This window comes from Scleropages formosus, chromosome 4 (assembly GCF_900964775.1).
Source record: "Scleropages formosus chromosome 4, fSclFor1.1, whole genome shotgun sequence".
In the NCBI taxonomy this organism is placed as follows: Eukaryota; Metazoa; Chordata; class Actinopteri; order Osteoglossiformes; family Osteoglossidae; genus Scleropages; species Scleropages formosus.
In genome coordinates, this window is record NC_041809.1 from 16,531,740 (window position 1) to 16,559,677 (window position 27,938).

The 27,938-nt window shown below is 41.2% G+C and overlaps 2 protein-coding genes across 2 annotated transcripts; both read left to right on the forward strand.

Annotated features, from left to right (window-relative positions):
- The first annotated feature begins 618 nt into the window (after positions 1-618).
- mogat2 (monoacylglycerol O-acyltransferase 2) lies at positions 619-10,889 on the forward strand. Its single transcript, XM_018755214.1, has 6 exons — positions 619-712; positions 1,897-2,075; positions 8,467-8,671; positions 8,885-9,059; positions 9,307-9,506; positions 10,735-10,889. Exons 1-6 carry the CDS (start codon positions 619-621, stop codon positions 10,887-10,889), a joined length of 1,008 nt encoding a protein of 335 aa, XP_018610730.1.
- Positions 10,890-17,638: 6,749 nt separating this feature from the next.
- On the forward strand, positions 17,639-27,108 carry dgat2 (diacylglycerol O-acyltransferase 2). The gene is made up of 8 exons (XM_018755053.2): positions 17,639-18,109; positions 19,981-20,109; positions 21,734-21,841; positions 21,980-22,050; positions 24,238-24,442; positions 24,753-24,927; positions 25,590-25,792; positions 26,187-27,108. The coding sequence occupies exons 1-8, from the start codon at positions 18,070-18,072 to the stop codon at positions 26,339-26,341; spliced, it is 1,086 nt and encodes a 361-aa protein (XP_018610569.1). The 5' UTR covers positions 17,639-18,069; the 3' UTR covers positions 26,342-27,108.
- The last annotated feature ends 830 nt before the right edge of the window (positions 27,109-27,938 follow it).

Genomic DNA, 27,938 nt, shown 5'->3' on the forward strand with positions numbered 1-27,938 from the left:
TCCCATACAGTTAAGTTTAATATAGTCACTCTCTTTAATTGCTTGTCCAAGTCAGGGTTGCAGTGTTGTGGAGCCTATCTCAGAAGCACAGGGTACAAGGCTAGTCAGGGTACACACTGGAGGGGATGCTAGTCCGTCATAGCACTCCAATAAATGAGAGTAAATCAAAAAGGATGTTCAATATTTAAAAAAAAAAAAAATTTAATAGTAGATACTTTTTTAACTAATTGAATATTATATAACGATGTAAACTCTTTTCAATGCTAAAAGTTTCTGTGAATCACACATTGCCCAAATTCAATAATTACTGTCTATTTTTATAAAACATTTCCATTAAAAATAGAGATAAAAAACATCAGTTAAAATTACATATCCCTTAACATTATGTGCTGAAGAGAAGGAGCTGAAGGACATTTTAATAAATTGCGTTTTAACTGCGGTCAAAAGTCTGTTGGAAAACACATGGAGATGTGCTGGAGGGTAATTATGCTGCATGCTGCCTTGCTGCACATGATAAGGTGCTCAGACAAGTGGAGGCTGATAGACTTTGGACCGTGGACTCTGGTTTGATCCTGCCTGTCCAGACCTTTCCTTGTCTTGCCTTGTCTACACACAGCCATGAAGCTCCAGTTCGCTCCTACAAACGTCCCCCTCAATCGGAGACTGCAGACAACATCCGTGCTTCTTTGGGTCTTCTCCTTCCTCGCATTGGGTGAGCTGTTCCTCCGCAGGGATGGGCTCGGGCTCCACACGGCTGCCACTGCTGCTTAACTTCCTTCCCAGGGCCCATGAGGGCTGGACCCTTTCACTTTCAGCGGAGAACATGTATGTCTGTGCTGGTGTGAAGATTGGTGCCTCTGATTGTGGGTTGTGAGTCTGCTTTTTTTTTTTTGCTTTATCGCCTTCAAAGCCAAGGGGTGTCACTATGTTTCTCAACATTGTGAAGACTGTCGTCTTTGTCCAGTTCTGGAGCAAATAGAAATCTGGAGGAATCAGACCTTTTAAGAATGTATCAGTATCAGCATGTATCAGCGGAAGATGCTGTAAAGGACAAGTTAGATGAAGAACACAACTCTTAGTATTAGAAATAAAGGCATTTAGAAAAGCGCAGTCAGAGTGTACAATGAATGGACATAACACCATGCTGACTTGGCTCTTAACCTTCTATCTGCTTTTCTTTACTTGTCCCCAGATGCCAGAATTCAGATTGATTTAGGAGTCAGAAGTGCTCCAGGCGGGTTTATAGTGCACTAAATGGTGACAAGTGTCTTCTGAGATGTCCTGTGACATATCTTATGCTTGCACAGGAATTTTAGTCCCTCACGGAGATCAGATGAAATTCTGCAGCAGTGAGGACAGACATTGCACTCAAGGGAGTGCCACTATCAATGTTAACATCTACTGTATGCATGTTAGCCATAAGGGAGATGCTTCCAAAACCAGCAGTGCCACACTGTTCCTCAAGTCCTTTGTCATGCAAATAGCAACTGCTAAATTAGGAAAGAAATATGAAAATTATGGAAGAATAAAACAAAAAGGCTCAAGGGTTATTTTGTCCTTGCTTTCTCCAGTTCTGTTGACCGAAGCTTTAGACCATTACTGATCATCTTAACTGATGGCTGACCTTATTTTTTAAAAATTGTGCCTAAATCTTTGTCTTTATTATCTGCTTTTTACCTTTTCATACTGTTGTTTCGGCTGCATAGGTTTTAAATGAATACTGATTATTTTCTGTTGAAACACGGGGAAAACCTAAATGAGATGCGCTACTGAGCAGCTGTGAGCAGTAGCACTTACTGATAGTCTGGTCTGCTTGTATCAGCGAACAGATGTGCCCGCGTGGCTCTCTTGCACTCGGTGCACCTCCACGCTGTAACGCAGTACTCTTTCCTTCAGCGCAGTGCTGCATCGTGCTATTCTTTGGGCTCCTCTTCACCCGCTTCTGGCTGCTCAGTGTATTGTATGCCGCCTGGTGGTTCATCGACTGGGACACACCGTCGCAGGGCGGCCGCAGGATCCACTTTATGTGCAAGCTGCCCCTCTGGAGGTACATGCGGGACTATTTCCCCATCCAGGTGAGTGAGGCATCACACAACATTTCATGGCCCAAACTGAGGTGGGAGATTCATCGGGCAGCATGGTGCAGCACCTATGTGGTTCGGGTGCAGTTATCACACACCTGACTCACTCTGTTCTACAGAACTGCGAAAGTTCATTAAAGCTCTCATTCTTACTCCAATACTCCAAAGTGTGGAAGAAAGTAAAAACTCCACAGCCAGTCAAATACAGTATTTTACTAGTTGAGCCACTGGTTCAACCAAAGCTTGACACAGAGTACTGTCAGTAACAATCTGTAAAATCTTCCAATCGACAATACGGTAAATGCAATAGAAATAAGCAACTGAAAAAAATAACTATAACAAATTAAATAGCTAAACAAAAATATCTGAACTTCGTATGGGGCAGCTGGTGGCTATAAACAGGTAAATAACTGCAGGTAGCTTAACACTAAGTCACTTTGGAGGAAGGTGTCAGACAAATGTAAGCTTCTGAATACACACACACACATTTTCTGAACCACTTGTCCCATACGGGGTCCCGGAGCCTACCCGGCAACACAGGGCGTAAGGGGAAGGCACACACCCAAGACGGGATGCCAGTCCGTCGCAAGAGACCCCAAGTGGGACTCGAACCCCAGACCCACTGGAGAGCAGGACCCAGCCCAACCCACTGTGCCACCATGCCCCCCGCTTCTGAATAAATAACTAAAATTTAATTTTATTTTATAGTAACAAAAATTTTAGAAACTTTTGCCTGGACCATGCCTTCAGCAGCATTTTCGTGAAAAAGGCAATAGGGAGTGTTACTGAGGGAAGAAAAAACAATCACAGCAGTCCCTGATGACTCTGGGGTCCGAAGCAAGCCCTTACGCTGCTTATAGCAACTAAGGGCCCTGGTAACAGAGATATGTGTGGGATCGCTCAGTACGCCGGTCTGGTCCGGCCCAAGTCACTTGCCAGACACCTGCTTGTAGTCTTTCTGGTTTCTCTCAGTCATCACAGAAAAAATAAGTGGAAATTCAAGCAGAAACCAAATACAATCTTATGCATATGAGGGAGCAGAGTTGAAAGGTGGGTGCTAATGTAGCTCAGCCACAGAACAGCGTTACAGAGCTAACTAGTTAGTCAACCTAGTCACACCAGGTAAGGCAAGAAGTAATGTAGAACAACTTATATTAATACAGGGGCAGCTGGTAATGTTGTGGTTACAGCTTTTGCCTTTGGACCTGCAGGTCACCAGTTTGAATCCCACCTCCAGTCATAGTTAAGCAAAGATCTTACCTTAAATTGCTCCAGTAAAAGTACCAGCTTTACAAAGGAGTAAATAATTATAAGTTGCGTTGGAGAAAAGCACCAGGTAAATAAATGAATGTAATATGTGTCCTAAAAACTAGGCAGTAATTTATTTACCTGATTTATTTAGAAAAAATCTCATGGAGAATGCTACAAGAATTGTATCTGAATGTATGCACTGTATATGTGCAGTCATTACATGTGCAGTCATTAGACATGTGATCCGTGAAGGCGTCCAGTGTTTCACATAAATATTTGAACAGAAAAATGCTGTATGTTGTCAATGAAGCTGACAGCTCAGCCCTCTCCCCCACTGCCCTGTGCTCACTCTCCACATTGACCGGGCACATTGACGATTTCTCTCCGACACCTTGTGTACTTTTGCTGTGTCATGATCCTTGGCTCCCCCAGGTCACTCACTCTTGAGCTCTCTTTCCTCAGACAGCATCTCTGCTAACGTTTCAATTCCTGACTGCCAGTTAATTCAGTTACGAAACCAGAAGCATTGTGCAGAAAGAATAAATGTTCAGATTAATTATTTTTTCACTCTGTGTGCAGAAATGATTTGTGATGGAGTTTCCCTCAGACCAAGGTCATGAGAACCAGTAAACACGCCATGCGGCACTTCTGGAACCTTTGTATTTTGGACCGTGAGAGTGAAAATCAATAGGAGCCCTCGGGCGTGTGTGTGTGTCCCAGCTTGTTTATTCTCTTTTTGCCTTTGTGTGGGTATGTTTCAGTACTTACACTGGTGTATGTGTGTCTCCTCTTACACCTCTTACGTGATGTTTGGCCTGTTGGACAGTGTGTGCTATGTGTACATCAGTATGATCTATGGGGACTTTTCCTTACTTTGAATGTATGTGAGAGTGTGTGTATGGACATGTGTGAGATCAGCCATGAATAAGAGCAGAGAGAGGAGCAGTGCCGTGTGTCCTATAAACAAGAAAACAAAACAACAAACAAAAGAACAGATTTTTGTCTTCTGAGTAAATTTCTACAAAGGGTATTTTTATTTTAAAATTACAAAAATTTTGCAAAATAAACACACATACACAAAAACTTCCTTGTAGCAACATTTATTTGATGCTTCAGCGACCCCTCATGGCCACAGTTAATTACTGCAGTGAAATCCATAATTCAGTTTTCATATTTTAATTACTGGGACAGTTGGTTTGTGGGAACTGGCATTGCATTAGACATCGCTGTAAAACTTATGGTTGCATGCAGTCCATTACTGGTAGCTTAATTCCTGTGCATTGAAGAATATCTTTGGTTCCCTGATTTGTGAAGGATCAGACTTTAGCCAAACCTTCCTCCTGCAGACCTGTGCCTTTTTCAGGGAGGAAAGAAACAACTTTGGAGGCAATTTTTGCAGAAGGAGTGAGGAAACAGAAGACAGTGTGTTTCATGTACTTTGTAGGGCTTGTCTCTGGGTGGGTGGGAGTGGCAGGTAGGAAACAACACACTGGGATGCACTGTGCTACAGTGGATATCGCCACTGTCTCACAGCACCTGGGCTGTGCAGTTGGACACAGGTTCGAACAGTGGCCAGTCTGTGAGGAGTTTCTGTGTTCTCCTGTGGTCATGTAGGTTTCTTCCCACAGTCCAAAGATGTATTTCAGGTGAATTGGTGACTCTAAAATTATTCTTAGTGTGTGCGGTATGTATGTGTGTGTCACATGGAGGCATGGTGGCACAGTGAGTAGTGCTGCTGTCTCACAGTGCCTGGGTGGTGTGAGAGAACATGGGTTTGATCCCCACTCAATCTGTGTGGAGTTTGCATGTTCTCCCCGTGTCTGTATGGGTTTCCCCCCCATGTGCTCTGGTTTCCTCCCACAGTCCAAAGACATGCTGTTCAGGTTTCCCCATAGTGTGTGGGTGACAGAGTGAGTGTGTTCCACTGATGTATGGATGAGTGACCTATTGAAAGTAGTGTATCTAGCAGTGTAAGTCACCTTGGTGAATAAGGTGTGTGAGCTGATAACACTACACAGAATTCATTGGAAGTTGCTTTGGAGAAAACTGTCTGCTAAGTGAATAAATGTAAACATGGCTCTGCTGTATAGATGTGTGAATGACTGTAGACAGTGCAGTGTATCTGGCAGGTTAAGTCACTGTAGACAAAGGTGTTAGCTGAATATGAGTTAATCATCATTGTATGTTGCTTTTGAGAAAAATATCTGCTTGAGAAGTAAATCTTCACTTTACCCTTTGACCACTAGAAAAAAATTCAAGGCTACACCAACAGCAAAGTGTTTTTCTGCAAGTCCTACTTCTGCTGAAGTGATTGTGCCTCCCAAGATGGTGGCAATGAGGTTGGCTGCCGTCACGATCGCTCCAACTACACTATCACGGACAGTCGGAAAAGCATTTCAATGCACGTCGTACCAAGTATGGTTGTGCATGTGAAAAATGAAATTTGAATTTGAATTTGCTGTGGCAGTTTAACACAAAAGCTGTTTCCAGCATGAGTCCCCTCATATAATTTTTAATGTCCTTGAGTTGCACCCCATGAGTCTCTGCTATAATACGTCTTATATAGATAGAAATTAGATGTTTGGACAGTCAGATATATGCATAGCATGGGAGCACAGGAAATGTAATACATTATTTCAATAATATTATGTCAATATTTATGCAGGCTCTAAAAATGAGTATAAATACGTATATAAAAATTTGATGGTCATCATCAGACGGTGTATAACATAGGTAACTTACATGTGGGTAACTTGCTGTGTTCAGATATTTTCATTCTGGTCACAGATTGCTGAATCATGAGAAAACATCTGACTTCATGCATCATTTGGGAAGACATACATCAGCACAGGGCTAAACAGATGCTTGCTTTTAAAGCTCGTAATCGATTAGAGCGAGGCTCCTTGGCTGACACAAGCCTGCGATTGTTGATATAAAAAGGAGCTGTCTTTATTCCATAAACATTCTCTACTGCGTCACATACATTGACTTCACATGGGCTGAAGGTGGTGTGAAGGGTAATGTGTGGAATGTGACTAAAAGTCATAGGGATCACTGCATGGTGCTGACCCCACATTTAAAAATATTACACAAAAACCAGAACACAGCTCCCCTCTCTGATTTGCTAACCAGCCATTAACAGGGGCATTTTCTTCAACACTTTTTAGCAGCTCAGAAATTGTTGGTGGGTTGAAAAGTTTTTGAAAATTAAAGATGCAAAAGTGACGACTATGAATCAATAGTATTTAAAATGTTTTGACTGAAGGATTTATTGATGAAATTTCAAAACTGGGGCACACACTCTCTCCCCAGACTGATGGAAATAAGATCTCAGCTCTCTGTTTCTCCATGACTATAAGACATCAGCCAGGTAAATAGGAACAAGATCATGCATTTCTGAATTATGTAATAGAATACACACACACACACACACACACATTTTCCGAACCGCTTGTCCCATACAGGGTCACGGGGAGCCAGAGCCTAACCTGGCAACACAGGGCGTAAGGCTGGAGGGGGAGGGGACACACCCAGGACAGGACACCAGTCCATCGCAAGGCACCCCAAGCAGGACTCGAACCCCAGACAGCAGGAGCCGGTCCAACCCACTGCGCCACCGCGCCCCCCAGTCTGTAATAGAATAAATAATGTGAAATAGTTATTTACTGAGATTATGTGATGATTCTGGTCACAGCTTCATCAAGAATTAGAACAGAGAGCTATAAATTAAACAGTGGAGATGTGGACACTGGTTGAGCCATGTCCTTAGAAATAATTTCAAGCTGAAAGAAATAAGTGAGATGCAGGAGATATCCTCTGTTTGTAAGAACTGAACTTGGGCCTGAGGAGAAACAAAGAAAAATCATTAATCCCGTCCACAGAATGCTGGGGTAGGGTATGAGAGCGGAGAGTGGCTGAGGAGAGCTCATCTGCAGTGTCCCAAACAAGGAGGGGCCATTCCGGTCAGTGTCAGGGTGTCACGCTCTGAGATTTTACTAGTAATTCATTGTCAGACTGGATGGAGCCCATCTGTCTAGTGGAAATATCTTTTCACAATACACTGTCAGCTCTTTGTCACTGGTTTCAGGTTCTATTCATATTACTCCTTGATTTACATCCAGGGCAGGGCATATGCAGCATATATAGTCTCAGTGGTATTTCTAAATATGTGTGTATACACACACATTGTCAGAAACCACTTGTCCCAAGAGGGGTTGAAGGGAACTGGAGCCTAACCCAGCAACACAGGGCATAAGGCTGGAGGATAAGGGGACACACCCAGGATGGGACATCAGTCTATTGCAAGTCACCCCAAGGGGGACTTGAACCCCAGACCCACCAGAGAGCAAGCGCTGGCCAAACACGCTGCGCCACCACACCCTGCTATGTGTATATATATGAATATCATAAGAATGATAAATAAAATAAGAATTTTCATCATTTTTACTTGGACTTTTTACATTCCCGTATGGTGGGACTCATGCTGGTGTAAATGGTCACATACATACAACAGAAGAGGCATCGCACAAAAGGCATTATTCTAATTATTTTAATGTATCATTTTAAATTTCATCCATGAATTTTTTTGGAATCCAATGCAGTTTTATAAATGGAAGTGTGTTTGTCACCACTTTACTCATTTACCATGTAATCGGATGCTCCTTGATGTATCTGTGATTGGTGTACTTTGTGCGCAAAGAAAGAGTCGCTGGGGTTTGTTTCCTAGAACCCACCAACCCTGGGCTGCTCTCAGTTGCTGCAGAAAGAGCGAAGCAGTTTTGTTTTTGTTTGATGTGCACGGCTGCCAGAGGCACAGTAAAAGCTCAACACAGGTATGCCCCTTTCCTTTAACCCAGCCCCTCCCTCTGCTCCCACTGTTTGCCAATGTCTCGGGCTCGGTCCAATGCTTTGGCAAAAGAGAAAAAAACAGGACAGTCCAACGCAGGCACAAGAGCCAAGGTGAAGGTGGATAAACCACTGATTGTTGAGAGCTTGGGAATGCATGGGGTCAGGTGACCAAGGAGACATTCCAATGTCCCTAGGTTCTCCTCTATCACAGGAAGATTGCAGTGCTGGGGCAGCAGCTGTCACTGTGGTGTTGACGGTGATCTCTCCCTTCCTTTCTCTTTCCCAGCTCTTAAAGACTGCTGAGCTTGACCCCAGGCAGAACTATGTGCTCGGGTTCCACCCACATGGGATCCTGGTCGCAGGGGCCTTCGCCAACTTCTGCACCTATGCCACAGGGTTCTGTAACCTATACCCTGGATTGACCCCGTACCTCCTCATGCTGCCCCTGTGGTTCAGGGCTCCTTTCTTCCGAGACTACCTCATGTCTGGAGGTAGGCACTCACCAACTCAGAGACAGTCAGACTCATGTGAAACCAAGCCAACAGTCCCCTATCCGCCATGAAACGAAAAATCACATCAATCATTCACTCTGCACTACAATGCCTGTTAAACGTGTTAGCGTTCACCAATAACACAAAGAATAATTTACTACTATAACACATGAGGATGTTTTCCAATGGATACACATTACTGCTGTGTTGCAGGTTTGATACCCTCTGACAAAGAGAGTGCCAGCTACTTGTTGCGCAGGCCAGGGGGTGGCAATGCAGTGGTCATCGCAGTGGGTGGGGCTCCAGAGGCCCTTGATGCCCATCCCGGTGCCTACACCCTACAGCTGGCCAATAAGAAGGGCTTTGTCAAATTGGCAATGGAACACGGGTAGGGACAGAGCTGCAATGGTCTCATCCACAAAGTCTTCTGCAGGCGCACATGTTAATGGGGGACGTCTTTACAGACATTCAGTGTTGCATAAAATAAGAATGCATGTAAGAAGTATCATTGACATGCATCCCTGGCTATGCTAGATGAGACACTTCTACATGTAAATGACCCCCTTTGTGTATTTTTCTTGGAATCTCTCCCTTTTCTTTGTTCTTCCCCTGCTGCCGGTGTGTGTTGTGGTCAGAGCGCACCTTGTGCCAGTATTCTCATTCGGGGAGAACGAGTTGTTTGACCAGGTGGAGAACCCACGGGGCACCTGGCTGCGCTGGATTCAGGAGCGGCTGCAAAGGGTGATGGGTATCTCCCTGCCCCTCTTCCATGCCCGCGGAGTCTTCCAGTACAGCTTTGGCCTCATGCCTTATAGGAAGCCCATTCACACTGTGGGTGAGTCCTTGTCCCTGGTCAACAGATGTCCATGTGGTCTCATGCCAGTTCATGGCATGGCCCATCATTCTTTCACCAGCTTACAGAAGTTTCTGGTGGGACAGCCTCTGAAGTCTCATGCTTTCATCAACAAATTCAGAGATGAGTGAAGACATCTCGCCATGTCCCTGTGGGTCATTTCAAAATGTTAGGAATATTTCTCTATAGTCTACTTTTAAATAACAGTTTTTAACATAGAGTATACAATAGCAGTATTTTGGCAGATTTAATACAACAAAATTGTCTAATTCAATATACAGCATATCTGGTTTAGCACATTTCTGTAGACATGCTGTGTGGGATATTTTCCTAAAAAGATTAAAATGGAGAAAGCGCGGTCTAAAAATTTAAAAATTATTTTTGGAAGCGCTGAAAGAAAAGTGGTATTCTCCTGGAAAATACTGTCATGATACTAGGGTAGACATGGACAGTAGATATGATATCATAGTAATACATAGCTTTTGGTAAAATAAAAACAGACTCATATTAGAAAATGAAAGTGGGTGTCTGAAGCTTTTGTTGTCAAAACGTGAACAGCTGGTCCTTCAACAGCTGGACATCTTGGAAAGGGACTTTCTCTCGTTTTTCTTTTAGGTTTGATTTCTGCTGAATGCAATTCACTAGAGGTAGTTTTATCTAAGGCTTCCTGTTCCCAGATGGACAGGCTTGTCTAAAGGGTTCAGGTGAATTGCTCCTGCTATGAGCCAGTTAATTTAACAAAACAGTGAAAAGATTTTACCATGAAACAAGGAGTATGTCAATCAGAAAAAGTCAAAGCTTGTCGGCTCAAAAAGGGATCCTTCTCTGGGATACTTTCAGCATCACCGATTTCACTCAGCAGTCTTCTACCCTTAAATCTGTGCAGCTAATATTGTCTGTTAAATAAATATGACAGTATAGTGTATTTACAATTCTGAACTTATTTAAGAAGATATATACTGCTGGAAGAAATGGTTCAAAGATGAGTTTAAACTACAATTCTGGCTCATGTACACATAAAATTTAACCAGTTTATGGTAAAAATGATTCTTCCTTACAAGTGCAACTGTGTGAATTTTTTTCTCATCTATAAAGTAGTATCATCTATAACAAGACCAAAATGATGGTGTCATCTCTCAGAAAAGGATTTGCTTTAGCTGTGGCCCTCCAGCTGAGCCAACTGGAACAATATCATCTGCTCTCTTGGCAGTGGGGAAGCCCATACGCATTCAGAGGAACAAAAACCCCAGCGATGACGAATTGGATGACCTGCATGAGCTTTACATTGACCAGCTGTGCAAACTCTTTGAAGAGCACAAGGGTCACTACGGGATCCCTGAGGACAGGCACCTCACTTTTGTCTGAGCACCATCTCCCCACAGCAGCAGGGTGTAACCCTGGTTCCTGTACTGATTATGGCCACCAGCTCCTTCTCAAGGCTGCCCCACTCTGTGAAGAAAGACATCTCCCAAAGAAGGCATTCCTATATGCCAGATTGGCAACTTACTTGAACCTTAATAATGTAAAATTCATTCAGGCTGCCATGTGGTGTGCAATTCCTTGTGTCACAGAACCATTTTTTTTTTTTTTAAAAAAAAAGGCATACGAATTGCAGGAATAAGATTTTACATAAACCAATTAAGTAATTTTATAAAAGTGGTTTAATGATATAAAACCTAATGAAGCACCAATTCAGTTGTGTGTGTGTTGTATCGCCAAATGATAATACCATTTTGCAGACATTCAGAATTGCCTAGAAACACTGCATTTGGCTGTATTTCAGGTATCTGTCTAACCCAAGCAAATGTCCATGTACACTTGCTATCTTTTATTTGTACTTTGTAAATGTAATATTTTCATATTGATTTATTTTTGGCATGATAGATGCTCATGAATGTTTATTTTCTTGGCAATTGTTCCAGATTTATATCACTTGATGTTCAGGTCCTTTGTGGAAAAACCTGTGAAATACCACAGCAAATTAGTTAATAAATGTGATTCTGTATTTTGCTTGGTGTCATGAAATTGCAAGAGGTTCAGGAGCTACTGTGTTGTGGTGTGCAACTACTATGTGGGCTAACAACGGGGGGCAATTGCTTTTTCTGGATCTGTCATCCAGTTTGTTTAGTAATCCGGTTTTATGATAGTTGGCAAGGGTGAGACATTTCCAAATGGCACGCTGGCCCCTAATTGCCAAATAGAAAGTCTGGACAGGTCATATGGATTTCAACAGTGCACCTCCAGAATACAAGGTCAGTGTGCTGTCCTTGTGAGACAGGGTCATCAACTCTTTCCAAAGGGTTCACAGCCATGTTTCAGCAGCTTCCAGCAGTGAAGATGGTTGGAAAGTTTCCCTGGTAAACCACTGGTCAGGAGAGCACTGGTCAGCCCTACAGGTCTGAGCAACAGAGACATGCACTTATAAAGCTACCAAGTGTCCATTCTGAGTTTTTTATTGCCATGACAAAAAGGCCCAGAGAAGCATAGGGTACAGCATTTCTTTTCTTCCTCACTTGGAGGCTATATCTGGTTTATTTTTCAATTATGTAAACTGCTCAAGAGTGGTTTTGTGTATTTCTGACCAGTTATACCCAGTTAATCTGGAATTGTGCAATGTTTGGCCACAAAGCAACTAACCAGCCACTGCAGAAATAAGACCAGAATCCACACATCAGTCCTCATAGAAAACATTAAATGTGCTTTAAAGAGAGCATTAGGTGTGTAAAAACACAATCAAGCATTTCAGAAAAGTTTTGTATTTAACGGTTTGGTTCTGTTCATAGGTAAGGAATGCATAAGCAGGTCTGATGTGCAGTAAGTGCACTTCACCTTCCAACAAGCCCTTTCTAAAATCCACTCCAGTGCCCATGTAACTCTGAAAAAGCTCTGTTTTTAAGTGACAGGAAGCATCTTCTTGGTTTGTTTTCAGCTCATTACTAAAGTTTTAGTTGTGTTATCTTTACAAAATATCTTTTCATTTCTAAACGATAAAAAAAAACGTATGATTATTGTTTACAAAAACAGTTCTGAGGTCATAGAATAGGAATTGACATCATCAACAAAGGACCAAAAGCATAGAAAGCCAATAACAAACAAAATGGTGGAAGCAGCATAATGACGGCTGTAGTATCCCTGAAAACAGAGCGTACCATCAGCAAAATTAAAATGTGTGAAATGAGAATTCCTATTGTTCTATTACACATTTTCATTTTGCTGTTGGCATTATTGTGCTGCTTCCACCATTTTGTGTAGCATTATCTTCTGCTTTCTCTGAAAACAGATCTGTACTTAATGAGTATGCCGTAAGCCCAAAGTAGCTGCACTGTTTCAGCATGGGGCTGTGGTTATACATGAACAACTGTCTGCCAATTCTCAGAAAGCCAGAAACATCACACACACAAGGATCTGAATCGGGATCACTTGACTGATCTGGCCACATTCAGCAGACTGAGTGGACATCACGTAAATTTTTTGTGGGTCCTGAGTTGAGCCAAGAGTGGGAGAATCTCTGTGGTCAAACCACAGCATGTCTAAGAGTCCAGAGACTTGGACTTTGACACCAATCTGCAGAAAAAGAAAAGCAGGGTTGCAGTTTGATTGCCCTGCTTGGTGGCAATTTCCCTTTCTGTTTTATCACTGTTGGTGCATGTCTCAAGTGCAGTGGGTGTTCATACTTGAATGTAATCTTGGGAACTAGTCTTCCACGTGGTGTGCACTTTGGTCTCATATTAAAGTCGCCAAAGACCGTCTGAAAGAAAACAGTTGTATCATTTTGTGAATTCCCCAAGAGCTTGAAAGTGATAGAGCTGAGAGTCGACTGCCCCATTCTGCCTTTTTCTCGTACCCATTTTGCTGTATTTCCCCATTTCATCAAAGAATGAGAAGGAATGACTTGTTCTCTGCTCTCTCCAACTCAATCCAGCTGACACAAAGATGTGTATTTGGCCTATTAGAAAAATAAAAACAAGAACTCACACACACACACACACACACACACACACACACACTTTCTGAACCACTTGTCCCATACAGGGTCACAGGGAACCAGAGCCTACCCAGCAACACAGGGCGTAAGGCCAGAGGGGGAGGGGACACACACAGGACGGGACGCCAGTCCGTCACAAGGCACCCCAAGCGGGACTCAAACTCCAGACCCACTAGAGAGCAGGACCCGGTCCAATCCACTGCGCCACTGTGCTACTGCACCCTCCTAAAACAAGAACTTCAAATGTGAAATATATTTGATACTGAATTATATGTTCATTATTTTCATAGCTTTTCCTTTATCATTCATTTTCACAGTTGGTCTTAAAAAATTAGACAGTTACGCTATGATTTTGTCACTAATATTGCTGCTGTTGATGTTATATAAAGAATTCCTGAAGTTGTACCAGTAGTCAGTCGGCTGCAATGTGAGCAGAAACCAAGGTCACGTTTGAAATGAGAAGGAATTCTTCGGCAAAAAATTCAAGGTCAACATTAAGACGGCACTAAATGTTCTGGCATGTTCTGGGTCCTTGACTTTAGAGTTTGGGGGTTCTCTGCCTGGGAGTGCAGGTAACAGACAGAACTATCTTTGAGTCTGAAAGCAAAGAAATTAGTGGTGCACATATGGAGGAAGCAGTGGTTATTCTATGATTTTAGAAACTTGAATACTTCAAAAGCAAATGACTAAAGACATGTGAAAGAGTAGAAGCTCTTTGTATTTGTCACAGTACTCAAGTTAAAATTAATTGTTGTGTAAGAGCGCAGCAAAATATAATAGACATTTTCTGCTTACAAAGGACCAGTGCAGGACGTTTGCAAAGACAATCAAAAATTGACATGCATAATATTAATACTGCTGGAGTTATTTTTAAATTTTATTGGTAAATATTTACATTCAAATATAATATAAAGTACAGGGGGCGCAGTGGGTTAGACCGGGTCCTCCTCTCTGGTGGGTCTGGGGTTCGAGTCCCGCTGGGGGTGCCTTGCGGCGGACTGGCGTCCCATCCTGGGTGTGTCCCCTCCCCCTCCGGCCTTATGCCCTGAGTTGCTGGGTAGGCTCTGGTTCCCCGTGACCCCGTATGGGACAAGCGGTTCAGAAAATGTGTGCGTGTATAATATAAAGCTTTTTAACACACACACACACAGAGTACCCTGTACAGTATGAGGCACACTGGTCTGTACCAATATTGTACGTAGCTTGCAAAATGCGTCTTGACAAAATGGGGTAAAAACTGCTAAAAATCATTGCACAACACACACTGCTGTACCAAGTGCAAAGTTTGGCAGCAGGTGCAGCTAGAGTGTTAAACTGGGGTTAGCTGAGGTTGGGCCTGATGCAAAGAAGTTTCAGGTCTTTGCTTTGAAAACCAAAAACTTTATCAACTATAGTTACATTCTATGCTGTTTTGTTTAATATTTTCTATTTAGAAATTTTATATCACATTTCATGACATGCTTTTTGTGGAGGTCTTCTTTCTTCACTGTTTAATAAATGACTGCAAAATTTTGCAATTTGTTGTTTTCAGAACACATGAAATTTGTATATTTGTAATTTCTCTTTCCTTCCTCGTCACAGGGTACAAAACAGGCAAGATATTGTCATTATCTGACTGCTCTTTGGGTTGGGTACAAAGTATAAAAGTAATTGATCCATATTTTTCTTTCTCAGACACGACGCTGTGTTTTATTATTTCTTAAGTGATGTCTCATCTTCACTATACATAATAAAGAGTTTTTAAATTAGAAATGCAAACAACTGTCGGAATAAAAAAAATCTGGTCTTGTTTAGTTTGTTGTAGAGCAATACTTTCTAAAAAAAGGATATGCATGCTTAAAAGCACTCATCATGAGGAAGGAAATGCTACTGTGAGCACACATAATGTTGAGTGTACAGTACATGGCTCAAAGAAATCTGTGACCAGTGAGACACACTGAGTTTCATCATTTTTAAAAATGCCAGCTGTAGATTTCTAAATAGCTGATCTAAAGTCCCGAGCTGAAGAAATCTGCAAAAGTTCGCTTTTGTATGTCACAAACTCCAGTCAAATTCATTTCTGCAACATTGCGTCTAGACTGTAGGCATTTCTTCACTCATATTTGCTTTTTGGACCTAGATCAAGCCATTGGCACTGGTATATCAGTCCTCACTGTGTTCAAATGCAATATTGAAGGTTCAAGAGAACTTCCAGCAATGCATGTATGAAAAAGAACAATCTGTTTGTGTCATAATGTAGGTCTACCTTTACATTAAGTAAGAATACATTACCTTACTTAAGTATATCACCTTTATATAAATTACAGAAAGAATTTATCTGGCAGAAGGTATCTGCTGTAATTAGAACCAGTTTACTCCTGGCCAGTCCATATTTACTTTCATATCTGTGCTTGATGCACCTGAGAACAGTTGTGACCAAGAGGGAACCTTGCGCAATAGTACTGACACCTGACAGGCAGATATCCAGACTGGCTCAGCCTCCTGCGCTCCTACTGTACCCAAGGACCCTGCTGGAGGAAAGCCCTGGAACAACCACACTATCACTTTAACTACAAGACTCCACTGTGAAATATACAGCAATAAACTTTGATTGCATAAACACACACACACTTTCAGAACCGCTTGTCCCATACAGGGTTGCAGGGAACCGGAGCCTACCCGGTAACACAGGGCATAAGGCCGGAGGGGGAGGGGACACACCCAGGACGGGACGCCAGTCCGTCACAAGGCACCCCAAGCGGGACGTGAACCCCAGACCTACTAGAGAGCAGGACTGTGGTCCAACCCACTGCGCCACCACACCCCTTTGCATAAACATAGAGCAATATTTTTGTAAATCAAATAGCTTTTGAGTTCATTTCATTCCCCTACAAAAAGATGAGCTGCTTTGAATAGGTACAGTATTTTCCAGAATTTTCCTTTAACCACATTGACAATTTCCTTTTAAGTTAAGGAACATGAACAACTGCAAACTTTCAAGTACCTAGATCAGAATCAGAATCAGAATGAGCTTTATTGCCAAGTATGTTCACACATACAAGGAATTTGTCTTGGTGACAGAAACTTCCACAGCACAGACAGAATGACAGTGACAAGACACAGATGAGAAGGTAGAATATGTGAATAAAGGATAAAAATATATAAAAAATATAAAGTACACAATATACAAAAAATAGTCATTAGACATTATATGTATGTACAGGTATGTTCTATACAAATGCAAGGGAATGTGAGTAAGACATATGATGTGATAAATAGATATAATTATAAATATAAACAGTGTTGTGTATTGCACTGGTTTACTCTCTAGGGGGGGATTTAGCTGTTCATGAGGTAGATGGCCTGGGGAAAGAAACTTTTCTTGTGCCTGGCTGTCCTGGTGCTCAGTGCTTTGTAGCGCCGGCCAGATGGCAAAGGTTCGAAGAGGAAGTGGCCTGAATGTGAGGGGTCTAGATTGAGGGGTCTAGATTAAATACCTAATGCAGAAATACCTATTTACTTTCAATGATTTGGGATAACAATCAAACACAAGCAGTATATCTGTTGTCTTTACTAGACTGAATGACTTGGATGCTCAGGAGGGGGTCTGGCGTTTATGAAACCGGAATTAAGATAAAAAGTCAGGATAAGCAGTTGTCAATACTGAATGAGTGACTGCTCAGAAGTTCAAAACCTAATGGGGAATCAATGTCAGCAAGCTGAAACTTTTTTACACCAATATACTTCTTGTAGCTCGTGCTCAATAGAAGGAACTTGGCTTGTGAGTAAGGATTTAGGTTTGATACTGAACCTACACTGTTGCGCTAACAGTGACTCTACTGCAGTAGCACCTTGTCAGCCACAGGGTGCAAACCATAGCAGCTGCCGCCACCATTGTTATGTCTGTGTGACTGTACAGTACAATGATAAGCTGTAAGAGCACAGAAAGCACCTGCTTTAGAACACGCTACTGTACACTTGTGACCGTACAAATCACTATAAAATAGTTTTTGTTGTTGCGTCAAAAGACACTCTTTCAGGTCCACAGTGGTGTCAAACAGTGGAAACCCATACATAGCCCGGGGAATCACTGCCACCAAAGTGCAAAGGGCCAAGGAAGTGTTAACAAAAATTTTTGTGGGACTCAAAATTATTCTAGCACCGTCACTACTAGGAACCGTAATGTGCATTATCATATGATGCTATGAAGGAAATGTGGGTTTAAATTATAGGTGTTACAAGCAACGTGGGGTCAAAGGCTAATGTGTCCCTCGGTATTTGTATGCAGCTCCACAGAGACCTGCTGTTCATATTCCTGTTGTTCTCAGTGGCTAGTTGAAACTGCTGCGCTGCCTGAAGGCCGCGAACGCTCTTGCACCCTCATTGCACCCACGGCCCACGGCTCCTCCCACCGTATTAAAGCCTCGTCCGGATGGTGGCTGCTTTTAGTCGGCGGTAGGAGGTGCTCGAGGTGCTGAGTAGCAGCGGCGCGAGCACTCGAGGAGCGCGGAGCGGCAACTGCAGCAGCAGGTACACGCGGCGGTGTCTCTCGCGCTCAGTTTGCGTCTCGTGCCCCTCGCCATGAAGACAATTCTGGCTGCTTACTCCGGTGTGCTGCGAGGTAAGAGCCTTACACACAAAATATTGATATGTTTCGTTCCCTCTCCACAATTTTACTTCATTAAACTATCATTTAAACGAGTTCAAGCCACTTTTTTTGCTGTTTGACGCACATGCTTTGTGTAGCCTCTGCCGCGCTGTGAGTACTTCTCCGACACTTACGTTACCTCAGTAACCTGCGCGCCTCTTCATTGACCATGGGCACACAACTCTACACTGAACCCTCACAGTTTGTTTATACAGTTTATGCTGTAAATGTGTGTGTGTGTGTGTGTGTGTGTGTGTGTGTGTGTGTGTGTGTGTGTGTGTGTTTAGGGCACTTAGTGAAATGTGACATTGTCATTGTTTCTGTAGTGCGTAGGTGCATGTGCAAATCAGATGTGTCAGTCTAGTCTTCTAGCACACGCTGCACTGGGACATTCTGTACCGCAGAATAATAATAATCATATATATTTTTTTAAATTGCAGCAACAGCAACACTGGGGGTCACAACTACATACTGAATATGTATGGTAGCAACAGAGTAACATTGGAACTGTAACTGCAAGCATAAATCATTGTTTCTCAGAAGTGATCAACAGCCATTATCCAAGTCAAAATGAAGTAAAAACCTGAGTTGTCATTCACATCAAGTTTTATTAGACAGAAGATATTATTTGGTGATAATTTCACTCCTGTTTTGTGGATCTGTGATCAAGGGACTTGCCTGGAATGGATACAGTAAGAATACCCTGCTGTTAAAAATCATTGTAAAGTTGTTTAGTGTACAAGTCTGTTACTGTAAGTTGGTAAATGAATAAAAGAGAAATGAAGGCACTATCAATTAAAATAACTATATTGTTATTATAGCGCTTTAGACAAAGTGCCCATGAACTGATTAAGTTATGTGACATTTTTTTTGTGCAGCATGAAACAGTGTCATGTATCTTATGAGAAGTTGATAATTTACTCTCTTATGGTGATTGTATTAAGTTTTCCATGTGTTCATCTGGCATATTGTATGTCACAAGTTGTGTGTTCTGTATAGTTGTCATGTGTAGGAGATAATACAAAAAAATATATCCCCCATAAACTGCTAACTGGCTGAAGAGGGGTGTTTAAAAAAAGAAAAAAGTTGGTCTGGCTTTGGATGTGTGTCACCCCTATGCAAACATGGAGCGAAGGAGCCATGGAGGTGCAAACTCAATGGCCATCTCCTTGAAGGCTCACAGCCCTTGACCTTCACCTGTGTGATCTCTCTCTTAACTACTGTTAGTAACATATACTGCTTTCTAAACAAAGCTCCAATGTTTGACGGAAGCTAAAGAGCTATTTTAAGTACCTTAAGACCAGATTAGATAGTTCTGTGAATAGGATTTTTTTGTCTTGATGCTTTATTCTCACTGGAGGCTGAAAGTTCCTTCCAGATCTTATTGTGGAAGAAGATTGCCTATTATGCAATGCTGGGCTTTCCAGACCTTGTATGTGGTGTCATGGATGATAGTTATTTGATAAGTTTTTCTGTGCAGATGGTAAATAATCAGGCTGTGACAAGGAGAAGAGGGACCTGTCTGATTTTCTGTGCTGTGTATGCATGTGTGAAAGCTGGAAAAATTTGCATTTAAGATGACGCACATCCAAGATTGCTTCAGCTATGACTGAGCTGTGGAACTGATTAGCTTATTTGTAAAGGTCTGCATTGTTTTTGCTCTTTCTTCATGTGAAAAACTATTTGTAAGAACATCTTCACAGTGCTTTCTTCATGAATTTAAGTGATGTCCCCCATCCAATGGAGAAATTGGTTTTGAGGCATTAGCTAGTCTCATGTATGTTTGTGATAATTCTTGCATATGTCTAATTGTGTTGGCATGTGTACCCCTACCCCTACAACAGGCACCGGTTCAAGTATTCTCTCAGCATTGCAGGACTTGCCCAGTGCCTCCTGGCTCTCCCGCTCCAAGCTGGAGAAACAGTTGCAAGTCATTTCTGTGCTGCAGTGGATCCTCACTTTCCTCGTACTTGGTGAGAAGTGTGCGACTGCCATCTAATCCCCATAATCCTCCCTGCGTGAGGAGAGCCGTTTCCTCACAGGACTGGATGTGGAATTAAGTCATTCATTGAAAGTTGTTTGACTTTAATGACCATAACCAGAATTAGCTACAGATGAAGGATGTGACCACCACAAATTTAGAAATTCTAATACTTTTTTCACAGTTCAAGTTCAACTCATTCCTATTTTTATGTTCAGCATTACTTTCCCCAGGACACTAGTGGTTATCTCTCTACAGACGGTCCCTGATTTACGATGGCGTTATGTTCCAATAAAGCCATCGTAAGTCGAAAATATCTTCAGTCAAAACTGCATTTAATACATCTAACCTTCCAAACATCATAGCCTAGCATACGTGTGATGGCCATTATGGGCTTGTTGCCTTCATGCTGGGCAGTTATCTTGAGGTTCTCCTCAAGAGTAATTGCCTTCCTCTTCTCACCAGTAGCAGAAGACACAGATGGGTGTTTTGTAGACATGATGAATGCACTAAGGACAACGTAGATACGGGGCGGTATCCAAGACAGAACACTGTATTGGTTGTATACATTAACGACCCCGTGGCAGACTGGGAGATGTGGATAACTGCTGCTGCCTAGCATCACAAGAGAGGATTGTACTGCATATTGCTAGCCCACAAAAAAAAAAAAAATCAAAATTCGAAGTACGGTTTCGGTCTGTGTACGCTGTGTTCGTTTGTTTTATTTGATATTGAAAAACAAAATCTGAGTTAGGTCCGTGTATATTGCAGAAAAATGGTTATCTATTGTTTCTAAGCACAAACACAAAAAAGAAAAGGACTTTGATTAAACAAAAAGAGTAAATTCCCCTTACTGTCACTCTCTTGCTGCTTTGAAAAGGACGTAGTGATCCATATTAACTTATGAATAACTTGGAGTGAAGCCAGCATGTTCGATGAAGCCGCTGATTTGATTATGCGCAGTTTCAATTCGTTTACACCCGGGTTGTTCAAGAATACCACAAAATTAAATAACTCAAAAAATAAGATGGCAAGAAACTGTAAATGAGACATATTTAATATTTTACATTTTGAGCAAAAAAAATGGTTTTTAAACATAGTTCATAATTTTTCATTTTTAAAACAAAAAAAATTAAGGCATCATTTGCATTTTGTTTTTCAATTTCAAATCAAAAAATGAATGAACGCAACATACACAGTAGCAGTTTCTACTGAATGCGTATATCTATTGCACCATTGTAAAGTCGAAAAATCGTAAATTAGACCATCGTAACTCTGGGACCGTCTGTATATCCCAGAGTGATACCATTTGCCTGTAATACAGTATTTACTTTCCTTTCAATGAGACAGATTTGTTAAGTTCTGTTATTAATGCTGGAGCATGTTAATGTAATTATAAAGAAAAAAAAAAACAAAAAAAAATCAACAATGAGAAATCAAAGCTGTTCTTAATTATATTGTACTCACATTATAGGACTTGAGAAACATTTTCTCAGCTGATTTATTTGTCTCTGGTTTTTGGTGGTGCCAGGATTGGAGATCATTGAAGTTAAAACATCATATTAAACAGTCCCAAGCAATTAAAAGAATAAGAATTTTTTTTATTTCCCCCCCAGGTGCAACATGCACAGTTGCACTCATCTATATGTTCTGCACAGACTGCTGGATCATCGCGGCTATGTACACGGCATGGTTGATCTTTGACTGGAACACCCCGAAGGAAGGCAAGCCACGTACTCACTGTCTGCTCTGTGAAAATGTGCCCTGTTCAGAACCCCCACCCTCTTTGGTTGATGCTTCAGGACTGCATAATGAACTAATATGGTTAAGCGTGATCATTTCTGGACTGTGTGTGTCCTCAGGAGGACGGAGGTCTTCGTGGGTGAGGAACTGGACTGTCTGGACCTACTTCAGAGATTATTTCCCTATCAGAGTGAGTGTTTTCTCTAAATGATTCACTCAAAGTTCTGCATAAATATGATTCATCTGTGTCATGTAAAGCATGCTGTGGCTGCTCTATGTTGGAACTCTTAACAGTATGGTAGAAGTAATCTTTAATATTGTCTCAGAACTGTAACTTTCCATTATTGCTGAGGAATGACTGCTGTGCATTGTGTTGACTATGTATTAATCCATTTAGATTGTTTTGAGATTTTCACCTGACAGAGCTTTAAAACAATTAGTTTTGCTGAACACAGGCTTTCTAGCACAGAGATGATAATAAAATCTGTCACGCAGAGTCCATTATCAGCTGTAGATGTTCTTTGCTGTTCCTTATGCCTTCTCTGACTCTTCAGTTAAGTGGTTACAAATATCCAGGCAGACTTTGCTCAGCTGATAGCAATAGGTCTTTTTACTTGCTGGTGCCAGGGGTCAGAGTGAAGCGTGTCACACACACTGTTTTCTGGGTCAGTATATGACTATGTAAGAGTTTCATCAGAACTGTGATGAGCAGTGTCTATGATAAATTCCTAATGCAGACAATGGTTTATATAAAGTGTAATCAATGACAAAAATGTCTTTTTGGTCACTGACACTGGTCCATTTATTTTTTTTTTAAGTGTCTCACATCCAAGAAATGTACAATCTTCATCTTTTTTTATGTGATGAGTACCCTAGTAGTAACTATTTAATGCTGATTTGCTCACAAAAAGAAATGCTTCTGAACACACAAGAATTCTGTCATGCTGTCTGATACGATGTTGGCATAATGATGCTGAGTTTATTTATTCAGAATTGAGTAATAATTTGAGAAACACTAATAAAGTTATTTTCGAATGAAGTCATTTATTACAAGTAAGGAAAGAGCTCATCAGTAATTTAGCAATAATTAACATAAAACTAAATCTTTCTTGCATTGTCACCACAGTGTGAAATTTGTACAAATCCTCTATAATTACTTGGTCGGATGTAATGAGCATGTGCAAACTCTTGGAGGTTGCAGTCAGCCTTGTTTAACAGCTCAGAAGCTTGTAGACATACTGATTCTGCCTGGTAGTACCTAACAGATAAGGGTTTTATCTGGTTTGCCCCCTTTCTGTGCTGTAGTGACCACCACCCAGGTTGTCATCAGGTTTCTTTCTCCTGCAGGGTCTCTTGAGAAACTTCTAAATCTAAACCCAGTGAGGATTGTACTTACAGTTTATTTCATTAGCTGCTGGGGGACTGTGTACACTGTACATCTGTTCTGTGCAGCGTAGCCTGTGCACAAATATTAAGACAAGATATGCAAATATTTCGCAAATATTGTTAATGGTAGCTGGGTGCCAATGGTGCTGCAGGTGATGTTTCCAGACAAGCCAGAATTGGTTAAAAGAACACTGCATTTAACCCTAAATTTTGTCCAATTATCTAAAATGTATTAAACCTAATGCACAAACAACCAGGCTAACTACAGTATGCTTTTTATTGCCAGTTACTTCATACAGATATAACATATCAAGACTGATATTGGTAGAAATGGGCCATTTATTAATGCATGTAAACATCATATGTGGCCCATGGGTCAAATTTCTTTCAGCCTTGGCTGCTTATCAGGGCTAATTAATTCCAAACACAGCTCTTTACTGATTAATGCATAGTTGGCCTTTTATCTAAGCATGTGAGATTAACCTGGTTTCATATGAGCTTTGGCCTGGTTAATGTATCATGTCAGTCTTCAAATGTTTAATTACTTTTTTTAACAGTATATTGACATTCTCTGAAACTATTGTGTATTAAAACTATTTTTCAGTCTCTTGAATTGCTTTGAGTCAGTGCTCATATTTAACAGAAAGAAATCCTTGTCAAGCCAAATAAAATTAAAGTAACCAGTGTATGATTTAATGTAAGTAGCATCACCAGTTCACCTGAACTGCATGTCTTTGGACTGTGGGAGGACACCCACACAAGGGGAGAACATGCAAACTCCACACAGATTGATCAAACCCATACCCAAACAATATAGGCGCTGTGAGGTGGCAGTGCCACCTGCTGTACCATCATGTCACCTTTTTAGAAAAAAAATTACTTGCTTGGTGATTTCATTCATTTTTATCTTGATATATAACTCCTGACTGCTACCTAAGCCCCAGTGCTGAAATTTGGCTTCCTTTTGAAAAACTGTACTTCTTGCACACAGCTTGTCAAGACACACAACCTGCTGCCAAACAGGAACTACGTCTTCGGCTATCACCCCCATGGAATTTTCTGCTTTGGAGCATTTTGCAATTTCGGGACTGAGGCTACAGGATTCTCCAAAAAGTTCCCAGGGATCAAGCCCTCCTTGGCCACCCTAGCCGGAAACTTCCGCATGCCTGTACTGAGAGACTATTTGATGTCTGGAGGTTTGCTGAATTCTTAATTTAAGTTAACTGTGTGAAATTTAAAAATAGGCTTGAAATGTGTTTCGTAATCTGTTGAACTCTGAGCTGTGTTCATTTGCAGTTTTGAGTACATCTGCCAATGTATTTCAGCAGTCTACTTTTGGAGTTTGGTTTGTTTGTGAATTGATTATACTTTTGTAAAGGACCTCTGAAATTATCTGTGTGCCTCTGCGTAGGAGTTAACAGCGTACCTAGATTTAAAAGCTTAGTATAAAACTAATTTCTCTAACAAATGTGACTCATGGGTATGCTTCTTCTGCTTTACTTTCAGGTATTTGCCCTGTCAATCGCAATTCAATTGACTACATTCTGTCGCACAGTGGAACGGGAAATGCGGTCATTATCGTTGTTGGAGGTTCTGCCGAATCGCTGGACTGTACACCCGGCATGAATGTTGTCACCCTGAAGAACCGCAAGGGATTTGTGAAGCTGGCTTTACAGAAGGGGTGAGGCTAAAATGTGCAGCTACAGTCCCATGCTGTCCTTTGTATAGTTATACAAGATTAGAGTAAAGAGACCAAGGAAAAGAGAACAGGCAACAAAACACAAAGCTTTTATGTATTCTAACTTGATTTGCTTGAAAATAGCCCATTCCAGTGTGGCCAATGCTAACAGCAAGTGACCATTTGATTTTGTGCCAAAAGCCAAAGGAAACAGCCAGCGTCATCACGTATTACAGAAATCCTGCATGCACCTACCCGAAAGAAGCTTAAAAGTTAATACTTTGGGGGGGGGGGGGGGATGTTGCTGGTCATCTTTTTATGTTCTCGTGAATGAATGTGCTTAGACCTTGAACTAGATATCTTAGGCTAAGGTTGTGTTGGGGGCTGCTGCTCTGTCTGGTATGTAGAGCTGCAAAGGAGGGTGAAGGTAGTTTTAGGATTCTGTAATTTTGATCCATTGAAGAATTCCTTGCTCTTAAAGACTTCTTTCAGAAGAGATCCTGGAGGTTCCTCCTTTGGGGGGGGGAATTGACATGCTCAGGTGGACTCCGCTTTATGCTCCAACGGTGTAACACCTTGCTACGTATTCAAGAGCAAACCAAAACTGTGAGCGGCAGTAACAGTGAGAGGAACATAAAGGACTGAACATGCTCTCTCCCCGACAGGGCCGACTTGGTCCCTGTATACTCCTTTGGGGAGAATGAAGTGTACAAGCAGGTCATCTTTGAGGAGGGTTCCCGCTGGAGGATGGCACAGAGACGGCTCCAGAAGCTCCTGGGCTTTGCCCCATGCCTTTTCCATGGGCGTGGCCTTTTCTCTGCAGACTCCTGGGGCTTTGTGCCCTACTGCAAAACTATTACCACAATAGGTGAGCATACCTCAACAGGGCTCTTAGCACTTCAAAGAACAGTCAACAAATTAGAGGTAAACTCTGCATATAAATTTTTGGGGTTTTGGTAGTTATTGACAAGCAGTTCAAGGTTATCTTCGGTTAGGTTTTTAAAAAAAAAAAAAAAAAAAGAACCCATCAACACATTCCATTGTCTTCAAATCCTGCATAACATTCAAAAGGGACTTGAATATTGATGTCATTCCAGGTACAGGGATAGCTATTAATTACTAATTTAACTATATATTTTTAATATTAGGCCTACTGGTTTAATCTACTCTGTAGATTTTAAGAGTAAATACTTTATCAGATTTGTTTTTATATTACAACTACTTCATATACATTTATTTTACTAAATCATTGTACCTTTCAGTTGGTGAACCCATCACAGTACCCAAGATTGAAGAACCCAGTCAAGAGGTACTAGATCAGTACCATGCCATGTATGTGAGGTCCCTCACAAAGCTCTTTGACAAGTACAAGACACGCTTTGGCCTGAAGGAAAGTGATATTCTACTGATCCAGTGAGAATGTGGAGGAGTTAAAGAAGCTTTTTGGATCCTCTAGATCAAAACCCTCCAAGTGCCTGACTCTCAGTATTGAAGCTGTGACTCAGCTGGAATTGATACATGGCACATGAGTGCGCTAATCCACACTTGCAGCATGTTCCAAAATGTGCAGTATGTGCCTCCCTACCTGGTAAACTAAGAAAGGCCATGTTTTAGTAATCTTAAGAGAAAAGACTCTGATCCTATGAACTGCTTATTCTGTAAATGCATCTGGCCTTGTAATTTATCTAGATTTTTTTTGTGCTTATCCATGTCATGGTTGTAGACTGCTGTAGCAACAGTTACTATGTATGTACATACTAACCATGGAAGAAGTAAACTGCTGTACATCATACCTGCCAACAGGGACTGCTATAAGGCAGATTTTTACCATCATACTGCCTCTAATGCAAAGATTAGCAGCTGTTATAGAAAGTAGAGAGCCTACAGAGCATCAAGGAAAGAGTTCTTTTTGGTTTTCTACTTTGGTGTTTTACATACCTGCATTATAGCCTTTAATTATGTATGAAGAAAAGTATGTAAAACATGTTAGTTTAGTCTTAAAGTGGCTTTTTGTGCACCTTCAATGTGATGATTTCAGGTAAAACTAACAGTTTATCTCCAGGACATCCTATCATCTTTACTTATATGCAAGTAGGGGACCCTAAAAAATGTTTAAATGCACACACAATGCAATTTCAGAGGTTTATTCTCACAAAGTGGTATCACTTGTATGTTTGGGGGGGGGGAAGCCAAAGGGCTAGGTTTTTTTTTCTTGTTCAGATGTAAAATTACAGTCCTTCTCATGCTTTCTCCATGGCTGATAGCTTACTGGGAATCCATGGTTCAGTAGTGATGCTGCAATATTAAAACTGGTGATCCCCATTATGACTGGTTATGAAATTAATCCATTTGACCAAAAAGACCAACATATGTGTTACTGAAGCATACAGCACGTACAGTATATAACATTGAGAACATTTTGGTGACGTGTTCAAAACATGGCCTCTGCCTTGCTTCTGGTAGTATTGCATTTTTCTCAGTGAATGTAAAAACCGCTTGAACCTTACACTTTTTTCTTTTTCAGTGAGTTGGTTTTTTTTTTTTTTTTTTTTTTCCCTTTTCCCTCTTCAAAACCTTTTCTTTATTGTGAAGATCTTAAAACCTGAAATTCAGTGTGTGAAATATCAAGCTGAATTAGTCATCCTTCTTCTATCTGTATCACTTAAATATTCAGTGACCTTTGGTACATTTCTTGTTTTAATATCTTGTTTTTTCTTTTAAGAATTATTTTGCAGTAAGAATTATTCATCTGGGAGTTCTATTTTCCAGTGCCTTGCAGTTTTATGTATGTTGTTGAGTTTTAGTTTGATGTGAGGCTAAGTGATGTGGTTTTTCTGAGATTGAAAATTAAAGTCTTAAAGCAAGTGACGCTCAGCCACTAAGAAGGTATGGACTAGAAAGTTTGAATATATACACTTGCTGTACCAATGGATGTGGAAGGTGTTGAAATGTTTACGAAGTCCTGAAATGGTGACTGTTTTTTGTAGTTATGTTATTTAGAATTCTGCTAGCTT